We start from the raw sequence: 13,177 nt of genomic DNA on the forward strand, positions 1-13,177 counted from the left end.
ACTTAAGAAGTTTTAATTTCAAGCCATCCTGTATGATTATTTTTGGCCTCTGAGTTTGTAAGATTGGCCATGCCGTGCCGGGCTCCCTCAGCTTGACAGATATAGTATGTGCCATCATTTTTGTCCATCCTGGGGAGTAAGAACCTGTGGGGGAGGAGGAAATGCAATGAGTGTTTTCTTTCCTCTGGGACCCATTGCTAATGTCCTTCTGAACACAATACTCACAGTATTACTGCTTTGTTTTTATTTAGTCTCCTAGCAGTAGCCACTCTCCAGGTCAATAAAGCCTTAGGTTCTAAATGTGATCAGATATTTGTAAGGACAAGAGAAAGGTCTTTCTGTTTCCTTGCTGTAACCTTTCACAATTTATGAGAAGCACCTGCTAATTAAACCCCAAGATTGTTGGCTCCTCCAATTCAAACACCTGCTCTGTTCAAACTGCAGAACAAGATAAGCTACTCTCAAGCTTACATTCTTGTATACCCCTCCTCCCTGCTGCTGTCACACCTCAGGGATAATTTGCACTAAGGAGTCTCTAGTTAGTAGAAAGTTTCTTTCCCATCACCCCTTCAAACAAGCCTCTTTGGAACTCTTCATAACTTTACTCTAAGCATGTTTTACAGTCTTGGGAAAAATAATAAGAAATAGCTATAGGACATTTGACAGGCTCCCTCCTAGAGAGGAAACTCCTAACTTTAAAAGTCAGCCCCTCATGTCTACTTACCTTCATCTCAGCCCAAGGCCCCTCCATTCTTTGTCCCTTAGCAACAGGCACTGCAGGAAAGCAGAAGCCACCCTTTCTTCCCTGCCCTGTATTGACTAGCAACACTTGGCCCTTACCTCTCTTGGAAAGTAAAATAAACTTCCTCTCTGCATCTCTTCTTTTAGGTGTGAATTCTTCCACAGCCCGCATCACGGCACAAACCATAACAGGATTCCTTTACTCTTTGGAGTTAAATGGGTAAAAATGAGGGAAATGACATTGTAGAAGCAAAATAATATTTCCTTCTTCTTTTTAGGTTCTTTGGTTGGCCTACTTATAGAGAAAATATAGATTAATGAGAGAAAACAACCCAAAACTTATTAAGATGTATACCTCCATATACATGGAAATGAATCAGAAAAATGGAGTAACTGACCCAAATGGGAAACACCTTCACTCAAAAACCACCTTCACCTACATAAGAAAATGTGTGTGGACAGTCAGTTAGGGTAGATTGTCAGGTAAATCACAGGAAGCATGTGCTGTGCACTGCGGGGAGGGCCTGTATTTATAAGGATTCTGTTCCAACCCGAACTCCAGGGTGCAGACACGGGAGAGTGGGAAGGAGGATGTGAATCCAGAACATGATCCGGGCTGCAGGGAAACAGGGTGAGGGCTATTGTCTCATTCAGCCAGTAGGGATATAGAGGACAGAATCACATGGGCAGTTGGTTCTATGCATGAATAAGAGGTGAGCACCCGTCCAATGAGACCAGATCATGTAGGACTCCAGCATCACTTCTGAATATTAGGTCCCAGAATTCATGTCCAATTGTATCTACTTCTGCAGGATGAATGTCAGTACCACATAACATCATCATTTGAAGGGTCAAACTGAGGCAAGAAATTCATCACAGTGAATGGGGTCACAGCCAGACCCAACATGTGGGCACAGGTGCAGAACCCCAGCCCAATTTAGAGACGTCTCCTGAGGGTCAAACTCTGTGCTGGGATCTAAGGGGAGGCAGACAAACAGCAGCTCACTCTGAAAGAAGGTTCCCCTGGAGAAACCACTGCAGCTGAGAAATGATGGCGTTCCCCTGAACATGGGGAGGCCAAGGGTAAGGGCTCTGAGATGTAAAGGGAATGGGAGGAAACGCATAACTGCAACCATGGAAACAGGAGCTGCAGCTGAGCCACCCTGGTCCTCACACTGTACCTGCTCCAGTGAGGGCTGCACATCAGTGGTAGTGACTGTGTCTGACGCTGGAGAAAATAGTTAAAATGCAGCCCCTTGAATCTGACACTTGTCTGTGGTGTAAACTTGGGGAGCTGACTTCATTTCTCTGACACTGAACTTTTTCAGCAGTTTGATACGGGGCGCACCACAATGAGACCTGAGTGCCCACAGCACCTGCCTCCCTGTAGCAGAGTCAGTGAATTCCTGTAGGTACCATTTCTCAGTAAAATGCACCTACAGACAAAGGTGCTTGCGGGCTTTGGGGCAGCAAGAAGTGCCTGCCTGGGAATGTCTCTGCAGGGAGTGGCTGGAGTTGCTGGAGCCAAGGCAGGCTGCAGGCACAGCTGCGTTACTGCAAGTGGACACCTTACCACTTGACCTTCTCCAACAGCTCTGGCCTGGGGACATACCTCATACTTGTTTTTCACAGGAGGAAACAGACTTAGACCAGCAGAAGGGGTTGATGTAAGTTCCACTGATAACAGAGAATCTGAAATTCAAATCTATGATGCCTGATCGAGGGCACAGGGAGTCTGACCACTGCCCTTCTATTTCCCACTGCATTGGCTTTGGGACTCTAAAACACCCTGCCCACCCACATGCCCTCTGGCCTGAGAGAACTGTTCCAACCCAAGAACCCCCATGACAGGAGACAGGGAAAATGCAGAAGACTGCAAAGCAAGGGCTCAGTGCAGGATCAGATGAGTGGTGTTCTGAAAGCAATGGAGAATGGTAGTAGTGCAGGTTAAAATTAAAAATGTTCATTGCACAGGACATAGCATTAATGAATCCCCCAGCTGGTATGGGTCAGTGGTTGAACATCGACCCACCCACAAGGAGGTCCTTAGTTAGATTCCCAGACAGAGCACATGCCTGGATTGCAGTCTCCATCCACAGTAGGGTGTGGAGGAAGCAGCTGATCAATGATTCCCTCTCATCATTGATGTTTCTTTTTTTCTTTTTTAAAATAAGGGACTCAGTTTTCTTGAATTTTGTATTGATTTCACAGAGGAAGGGAGAGGGACAGAGAGAGAGAAACATCAATCATGAGAGAGAATCACTGATAAGCTGCCTCCTACAAGCCTCACCTGGGGATCTAGCAGGGGCCCACCCATGTGCCCTGAGAGGCAATGGAACTGTGATCTCCTGGTTCACAGGTCAACTGAGCCCCCTTCCAGGGCTGTCATCATTAATGTTTCTCTCTCTTCCTCCCCACCTCCCTTGCTCTAGGAAATCAATAAAAATATTTTTAAATCATTTAAATATTGTTATTGATTTATTAAAATAAATTAACGTATTTTTAAAATATATTTTTATTGATTTCAAAGAGGAAGGGAGAGATAGAGAGAGACAGAAACATCAGTGATGAGAGAGAATGATTGATTGGCTGCCTCCTGCAGGCCCCACACTGGGGATTGAGCCCACAACTTTGGAATGTGCCCTTGACTCGAAGCTCACCCGGGACCTTTCAGTCCGAAGGCTGACGTTCTATTCACTGAACCAAACCAGCTAGGGAAATTAAAATATTTTTAAAAAGTAAAACTACTAAAACATATTATACCAATACAAAAAACGTTTATTTCCTAAAGTACAAAAAGGTACTAAATAAGTGAAATTCCAACATCCATCTTTGTTGTTCCACTGTCCTATTGTTACAGAAAATTACCAGAACTCATAGCACATTAGGCAGAACATATGATGTTTTAACAAAGATACAGACTCAGCAAATACACTTCTGAGAAAAGGCTCACCGTAAATTCCTAGAAAGAATAGAATCAAACAGTGAGGTAGCATAACAAACTTATAAAGAAAAAGTTTAAATAAATGATGATTGACCGAACAAATTATTCTCTAGGATGTGGAGACTGTGAATCCCTAACACACTGCTGAAATAATGTAAAAAAGTACAATCAGATAACGTTTATTTTTCTTATTTTTAAACAATAGTTTATTAATTTTTAGAGAGAGAAGGGAGAGGGAAAGAAACATTGCTGGAAGAGTGCCATATACGCCAGCCGCCTCCTGCACACTCACTGATATTGGAGACCAGTCCTCCCTGCAAAAGATTTTTCACATTCACTGCATTTATAAGGCTTTTCTCCAGTGTGAACTCTCTGATATTGGAGAGCATTGCTCTGTGTAAAAAATTTCCCACATTCACTGCATTTATATGGCTTTTCTCCTGAATGCAGTCTCTGATGATTACAAAGAGCAGAGCTCTAGGAAAAAGATTTCCCACATTCACTGCATTTATGAGGCTTTTCTCCTATATAAAGTTTCTGATGTTAATAAAGGGAATGGCTCTGGGTAAAATACTTCCTACATTCACTGCATTTATAAGGCTTATCTCCAATATGAACGCTCTGATGTTGGTGAAGGATGTACTTAGCGGTAAAAGAACATATGATAAGATTTTTAAAAAATATGTTTTATTGATTTTTTACAGAGAGGAAGGGAGAGGGAGAGTCAGAAACATTGATGACAGAGAAACATCTATCTGCTGTCTCGTGCATACCCCCTACTAGGGTTGTGCCCTCAACCAAGGCAAATGCCCTTGACCTGAATCAAACCTGGGACCCTTAAGTCCGCAGGCCAACGCTCTATCCACTGAGACAAACCGGTTAGGGCATGATAAAATGGTGTTATTTTTTGTTTTTTTTTTTAAAATATATTTTATTGATATTTCACAGAGAGGAAGGGAGAGAGATAGAGAGCTAGAAACATCGATGAGAGAGAAACATCGATCAGCTGCCTCCTGCACACCTCCCACTGAGGATGTGCCCGCAACCAAGGTACATGCCCTTGACCGGAATCGAACCCGGGACCCTTCAGTCCGCAGGCCGACGCTCTATCCACTGAGCCAAACCGGTTTCGGCCATGATAAAATGTTTTAACAAAGATACAGACTCAGCAAATACACTTCTGAGAAAAGGCTCACCATAAATTTGTAGAAAAAAATACAATCAAACAGTGAAGTAACATGACAAACTTATTTAAAAAAAGTTTAAATAAATTATGATTGACCGAACAAATTATGCACTAGGATGTGGAGACTGTGAATCCCTAAAACACGGCTGAAAAAATGTAAAAATGTACAATCATTTAACGTTTATTTTTTTTTATTTTTAAAGAATAGTGTATTAATTTTTAGAGAGAGAAGTGAGAGGGAGAGAAACATTGCTGGAAGAGTGCCATATCGGCGAGCCGCCTCCTGCACACCCACTTCTGTGGATCTAGCCCACAAGCCAGGCACATATCCCCACCAGCAATCAAATCAACAACCTGTGCTACACGAGATGATGCCCAAGCACTGAGCCACACCGGCCCTGGTGGTATATTCCATTTAGATCACAATTTGCTAATCTCGGTAAATTGAAACATTCATCTACTCAAAAACCCAGACCATGCCCTGAATTTTTGACAAAGGTAAATACCATTTATATCCATACAAGGAATTATACAGAAAGGTTTGTACCAGCTTTGTTAGAAATAACCAAATATTTATTAATATGTACATATTGATGGTGATATATCAATGATAAGAATATCTATTTAAAAAAAAGAGTATCTATCAGAGCTCTAACTGGTTTGGCTCTGGATACAGAAACCGTCTGCGGACTGAAGGGTCCCAAGTTCAATTCTGGTCAAGTTCATGTACTTTGGTTGTGGGCACATCCCAAGTAGGGGGTGTGCAGCGGGCAGCTGATCTATGTTTCTAACTCTCTATCACTCTCCTTTCCTCTCTGTAAAGTCAATAATATATATATATATATATATATATATATATATATATATATATACACACACACACACACATATATGTATATGTATATGTATATATATATGTATATGTATACACATATGTATGTATATACATAAAATATATTTTATTGATTTTTTACAGAGAGGAAAGGAGAGGGAGAGTTAGAAACATCGATGAGAGAGAAACTTCAGAGTTGTCTCCTGGCAAAAACCGGTTTGGCTCAGTGGATAGAGCGTCGGCCTGCAGACTGAAGGGTCCCGGGTTCGATTCCGGTCAAGGGCATGTGCCTTGGTTGCGGGCGGATCCCCAGTGGGAGGTGTGTTGGAGGCAGCTGATCGATGTTTCTTTCTCATTGATGTTTCTAGCTCTCTATCCCTCTCCCTTCCTCTCTGTAAAATATCAATAAAACATATTTAAAAAAAAAAGTGTTGTCTCCTGCACACCTCCCACTGGGGATGTGCCCATAACCAAGGTACATGCCCTTGACAGGAATCGAACACGGGACCCCTGAGTCCACATTCTAATGCTCCATCCACTGAGCCAAATCAGCTAGGGCAAAATATATTTTTTAAGAAAGAATATCTATCAGAAAAAAAAGATGGGCTACTAATGTAACTTTAATAAATCTCCAAGTATTTATAAAGCATAAATTAAAGAGGAAAATACTTAGAAAAATAAAATTCTCTATGAAAATGGAATTTAATGCCATGGAAACTAGGAAAGCTGTGAAGAACAGGGAGAGGTTAAAAGAGGTCATGAAGCAATTACACAGAAAGATATGGTCAGCATTATGACTGTAATGATGGTTTCAGTTTCATGCCCATGTCAAGATTTATGAAACACTATACTTAACACATGTAATTCACTCATTACAGCTGTTAACAATGGTCCAAGATAAAACAAATGTATGTTCACCTATTCTGGAAGAACAGGTTTGGCAACTCTATATTCAATCCACATTTTTATGCCCTCTGGGTGGGAATCTCATCTCAGTGAGAGAAAATGTAACAAACAATGAAGAACTTTCATCCAAACCCACAAAAGCTACTTTTCTGGACTAAAGACAGCCTTTGTCTCCATCTTTGTTTTGCTGCCAGCACACCAATGGCTCTGATGAGAACATCTGAGAAGCTACAAGAGCCACAAAACATCCTCATTATAATCAATGACTGCTCCACAGAAGATAAACATCCCTGGATTCACTCACGTCTTGTGTACACACAGCTCCTGTAGTCTTTTCCTCAAAATAATTCCTGGATGCACTGTTAGATGAGGACCATTCATCTAACAGTGGGCTGCAGTCTGGTCCAACAATGCCGGTAATAGTAATCCAGCATCTAGAAGGGTTCAGGAATCTGGAGAAGGCTCTGTGTGTACATTATTAAAGATTCCAGAGACAAAACATAATTTTGTAAGGCATTTGGGGGCCAGAGGAGCTTGGCCAAAGAAACCCAAGTTCTCCCTTGTCTCAGGACTCCCCCCCCCCTTTTTTTTAAATATATTTTATTGATTTTTTACAGAGAGGAAGGGAGAGGGATAGATAGTTAGAAACATATATGAGACAGAAACATGGATCAGCTGCCTCCTGCACGCCCCCTAGTGGGGATGTGCCCCCAACCAAGGTACATGCCCTTGACTGGAATCGAACCTGGGACCCTTCAATCCGCAGGCTGACGCTCTATCCACTGAGCCAAACCGGTCAGGGCACCCCTTGCTTTTTATTAACTCAAACTGTACTAAGGCAAAGGAGATATACATCAAAGGCCAGGGTTTGGTATACAGAATCCATTCTCAGATTGGAGGAATTGCCTTCGGCTATTCAGATGTTTGGCCAGTAGGAGGCCATAACATGTAGACTGAAATGCCCTCAGCTGTCTGGCAGCAAGTAATCATTTTATGCATCCTTTTCAGGTTTGGGGAAATGACCTCAGCCATTTCCAGATGATTCAGCCCTGCTGACATGCTCTAATTGGTTTCCGACACAATTAGGTCAGTGTTTCTATAGAGAAAGGGTTTCCCCTCACTGCTCTGGTCCTCAAACCAGTGACCATCACCCATGAAATTGTAGGCATTAGGGCGCATAGCCCTCTGCAAGACCTGGGCAAGGATTCCCTTCACATCTATTGTCACCCCTTGAAAACAAGAAAAAAAATTCATGCTCCCAGACATATTTTTTTAATTTTTTATTACTGTTTAAATTATTACATATAGATTACATATAGTAGTACATATATGTCTTTTTTTCTCCATTGACCTTCTCCCAGCTTCCTCTAACCCCTGTCGCATGCCCTCATCCCACCCCCCGCAGTGTCTTGTGTCCATTTGTTGTGTTTATATGGAAGCATACAAGTCCTTTGGTTGATCTCTTTCCCCCCGTCCCCAACACTTCCCTGCCTTCCCGCTGTAATTTGACAGTCAGTTCAGATCTTTACACTCACAGACAAAATTTAGATTGTCACAGCTACCCCCTCTTTGGAGTGATGTCTGTGTCTCAAAGCATCTATCTTCACATGAGGACTAGAGAGTCCACAGTGCTTCCTAGAAAATCATGGGCAGCAATGTAAATTTGGTAAAAACTGCTGAGCTAATTTCTGCACCATAGTCTTCCAAAGAGGGCAAAAATGTGTGAGAACACATACAAGTTTTTTGCATCACCATACTTGGAGAGCCCAGATTTCTTTATAAACTAATCCACACAGTAAATAGAACACCCAAGATTAAAGAAGTCTTAGGAAAAAAACCTTCATTATTTTGCAAAGAAAGAAACCTGAGTCTTGCAGTTCTCCCATTGATGACTTAGGCCAATGGTCGGCAAACTCATTAGTCAACAGAGCCAAATATGAACAGTACAATGATTGAAATTTCTTTTGATAGCCAAATTTTTTAAACTTAAACTAAATAGGTAGGTACATTGTTATTAACTTAATTAGGGTACTCCTAAGCTGGCCTTTGCTAAAAACTCAAGGGGCCAAAGAGCCTCATGTGGCTAGTGAGGCGCAGTTTGCCGACAACTGACTTAGGTACTCAATAAAGTCATCATTAGCATCTTGGGATAGCATGTCCCCCGCAAAATGGCAGTTTCTCTGCAACATTATGTTTACAGGGGCTAAAACTAAGCAGACCTATGTGGCAACTCATGACAGGGAAACAAGTAAGAACTAAGGGCTCAGGTATTCCTAATTTTCTTCAACAAATCAGAAAACAGAGTTAGCTTCCCTGGGCACATGAGGAAGGTGACTGATGCCATCTGTAGGGACATTATAGGTGGTTTGGGTAAAATACCTTCAGCAACAGAAATATGCAGTGACATACATCTGGCAGGACATCTCTGTATGTTAGAAAGTGCAGCATAATTACAGTGTTCCAACATAAAAACACAAACACAACAACATGGGAAATTTACATAATATAGGTGATTAAATATATGAGATACAATTCAGAAAAATGAGGATTCAAAATTTTCTTGTACTATTGTTAAGTCCTACTATTGTTAAGAACTACATTTCCTACACATCAACGAAATTTCTCACATTTGGACTCTTATGTGGAGAGCAAATTTACAAATATGCTTGAGAGATACCTCACATTAATTGCACTCATAATGGCTTTCTCCAGTGTGAACTCTCTGATGATATTGGAGACCACTGCTACTTTTAAAAGATTTCCCACATTCACTGCATTTATAAGGCTTTTCTCCTGTATGAAGTCTCTGATGATAATGAAGGGCAGTACTCTGGGTATAAGATTTCCCACATTCATTGCATTGATAAGGCTTTTCACCAGGATAAACTCTCTGACCTTGATGAAGTTGAGTCTTAGCGGTAAAAGCTTTTCCAAATTCCCTACATTTCCATATCACTACATGATAAGGCTTTTCTCCAGTGTGAACTCTCTGATGATATTGGAGTCCACTGCTACTTGTAAAAGATTTCCCACATTCACTGCATCTATAAAGGCTTTTTTTCCTGTATGAAATCTCTGATGATATCGAAGGATAGTGCTACTGGTAAAAGATTTCCCACATTCACTGCATTGATAAGGCTTTTCAACCGGATATACTCTCTGATCTTGATGAAGTTGAATCTTAACGGTAAAAGCTTTTCCAAAATCACTGCCTTGATAAGGCTTTTCTCCAGTGTGAACTCTCTGATGATTCTGGAGTCCACTGCTACATGTAAAAGATTTCCCACATTCACTGCATTTATAAGGCTTTTTTTCTTGTATGAAGTGCCTAATGATAACAAAGGACAATGCTACCGGTAAAAGATTTTCCACATTCACTGCATTGATAAGGCTTTTCTCCTGTATGAATTCTCTGATGATGATAAAGATTAGTCGTAGTGGTGTAAGCTTTCCCACATTCACTACATTTATAAGGCTTTTCTCCAGTGTGAACTCTCTGATGATATTGGAAAGCACTGCTACTTGTAAAAGGTTTTCCACATTCACTGCATTTATAAGGCTTTTCTCCAGTATGAACTCCCTGATGTTTATGAAGTTGGGTCTTAGAAGTAAAAGCTTTTCCACATTCACTGCATTTATAAGGCTTTTCTCCAGTGTGAACTCTATGATGATATTGGAGACCACTGCTACTTGTAAAAGATTTTCCACATTCACTGCAGTGATAAGACTTTTCTCCAGTGTGCACTGTCTGATGACAATAAAGATGACTGCTAGTGGTGTAAGCTTTCCCACATTCACTACATTTATAAGGATTTTCTCCAGTGTGAACTATCTGATGACAATGACGAATACTAACACTGGTAAAAGATTTCCCACACTCATTGTACTCATAAGGCCTTTCTCCTGTGTGAACTCTCTGCTCATAAGGAGGGCACTGTTACTGGTAAAAGTTTTTCCACATTCACTGTGCTCACAAGGCCTTTCTCCAGTGTGCAAAGCTTGGTGATTCCCTAGGCTGTTACTACTGGTAAAAGCTTTCTCATATTCACTGCACTCATTAGGCCTTTCTCCAGTGTGACCTCGCTGTTGATAATGAAAGCTAGAAAATTTGGTAAAATATTTTCCACATTCAGAGCTCACAAAACACTGACTTCCAACATGGAAACCCTTTTTCCTGAATAAACATGTGGGTGCAACTAATGTCTTCCTTACATTCTTTTCTGGTATAATAATTTTTTCTCCTTTGAAACATCCCACACATCAGAATAGCATTGGGAATGTCCCTGGTGTGAGTAGCCTTTAGGTGGAGATGTCCTGATTTGGTAAGGACACCCTGCCCAACCTCTCCACATGTTAAATGATTCTGGGATGCATTGAAATTGCAGCTATTTGCAAGTGAGATCCTGTCCACACCTCTATTGAAAGCCTTCTCTCTCATATTCTGTTGTTGAACTTTTACACTGAAGTAAAACCGTTTTGCACATGCACCACACCTCAACAGTATCTGTCCATGTTGTGTTGTTCCCTGCAGCTCTGTCAAGTGGAAAGTGTTTCTCAAGATGAGCCCACAACTCTCACAGGGGTGGCTCTTCTGGGAAGACAAGGCTACCTTGGGATTCCTTGCCAGTGACACTCTTACAAAAACCCTCTGTTCAGTCGGGGCCTCAACATTCTCTGCTCCACAGCAGCAACCTGAACAAAAGGAAAATCTGGTGAAGTACATGTTGATGTTATGTAGTAAGAGTATCTTCACCACAAACATTTATCGGTTATGAATAGGCATGATTCCATAGTGAAATTTTTGCAGACAAATGAAGTACACTCTGAGGAAATTGTTCTTAAAGGATATAGCGTGGCCAGTCAACAATGAAAATCTCACCAACGACGGACAGAAGCACAGGATGGGATACAAAGAAGAGAGTAAGGCTCTACTCATTGATCCTGCACAAAGGCTTTATTGAGGACCTTACATGCTGGCCATGTGATTCTGTGTAGAATCATTTGAAGGTGCTCAAAGCCATAAAAATTAATTGTATTAGAGCACATAAGGTCCAGCGTCAATATAATAAGACTTGTGCACTACAAGGTGGTGCAGGCATGGATCAACATTGGTTTGCAGTAAAGGGAGACGTGTGAAAGAGGCAAAAATGCAAAGTCCAGAGAAGTTAAGGTTATCCTTGGGCTGGGAATCTGAGTAGAAATGATCACTATTCAACCTGTGTAGTTGGCAAAGTATCAATAATAACCAAAAACAAGCATAACTGGGTAAGGGCTAGGCAACTGTAAGAAAACACTGATGAATAAAACGAGTTTCTAGTTATGAATGTAACAAAGACCAGGTGTGAAAGCCTCGCTAAAGACCCTTCACCAAGGCAACACCGCCAATGGGTCCACTGTGTCATTCATAAAGTCACGTTTCTTCTGTGATGCACACATGATTCTTCCCCTTAAATCCCATTTGAGGAGAGAAACCAAGATGGCGGCATAGGTAAACACCTAAACTGCTGCCTCGCACAGCAATATCAAAACTACAACTAAAAGACAAAGCGGACACCATCTAGAACCACAGGAAAGCTGGCTGACTGGAAATTCTACAACTAGAAGAAAAGAGGAAAGCACTATTGAGACTCAAAGGAGCTGCGAAAGGCTGAGGTACAGACTCGCATGCGGGGAGGACGGGCGGCTGTGTGCACGGGCAGCTCAGTGCGCGGCTGGCTTTCTAAAACGGGAGGGAGGCCCTAGCCCAGCCATGGGCAAACTACGGCCCGCGGGCCGGATCCGGCCCGTTCGGCTGTTCTATCTGGCCCGCGGAGCCGAAAGAGCGGAGGGTTCTCTTGCTCTCCCCTCCGCTCCTTCACCAGCAGCAGTGTTAACATGGCAACGTGGGGAAACACAGCCACAGCTCCTTCTTCTGAGTGGGCGGATTTATATCCGCCCATTCAGTAGAAGGAACAACCTCTCAATCTTCCAGAGGCTCCTTGTAATGCCCGTGGACGCGTCTCCTGACATCACCCTGGAAATGTGTAGACACGTTATCGTGGTGATGTAGGGAGACACGCCCCTGGATAGCACAGTATCAGAGCCTTTCTGAGGTAAGATTAAGAGCTCTACTCAAACACAATTTTTTCCTGTTCCCAGATTCTGTACATCACAATGACTTGTTAATAAAACAACAAAGACGTTCAGCTTTTAGGGCTTGTATCCACTGCAGTTTTTTTTCCCACTGCGGACACGCGCAGCAGGGAAAAAGACACACAGAGGATATGTCACACTAGCCATGCTGCGGCTGCATTTTTTTTGCTGATACGGATGCCGTATCAGTAACGCTATCGTGGCCACTAACCGCATGTGTTAGCGGCAAAACAAATGCATTTTGCACTGCGTTTGCTTCTCCCCCTTGTGCCTGTAAAAATGCATGCTACAGGGCATTTGTGTTAACATGCCCCACTGCACATTAGGATCAACGCAAACATGATGGAAACCTGTGTACCCTGCATTAACCCTAGCTGCACTGCATTGCAGTACTGCACCACACTGCAATGGCAGCACGGCTAGTGTGAACGAACCC

At 42.2% G+C, this 13,177-nt stretch overlaps 1 protein-coding gene across 1 annotated transcript in view; it reads right to left on the reverse strand.

Annotated features, from left to right (window-relative positions):
• Window positions 1-9,653: 9,653 nt before the first annotated feature.
• Window positions 9,654-13,177, reverse strand: part of LOC308235333 (uncharacterized protein) — a gene marked incomplete at both ends in the record, with an annotated part of 92,329 nt that continues 88,805 nt past the window's right edge. Inside the window, one exon of the mRNA XM_080644084.1 lies at window positions 9,654-9,937. Within this exon, the coding sequence (XP_080500210.1) occupies window positions 9,654-9,937 (284 nt within the window). The remainder of the gene's footprint in view (window positions 9,938-13,177) is intronic.

The sequence above is a fragment of the Plecotus auritus genome (assembly GCF_963455305.1).
Source record: "Plecotus auritus genome assembly, chromosome: 10".
Taxonomy (NCBI): Eukaryota; Metazoa; Chordata; class Mammalia; order Chiroptera; family Vespertilionidae; genus Plecotus; species Plecotus auritus.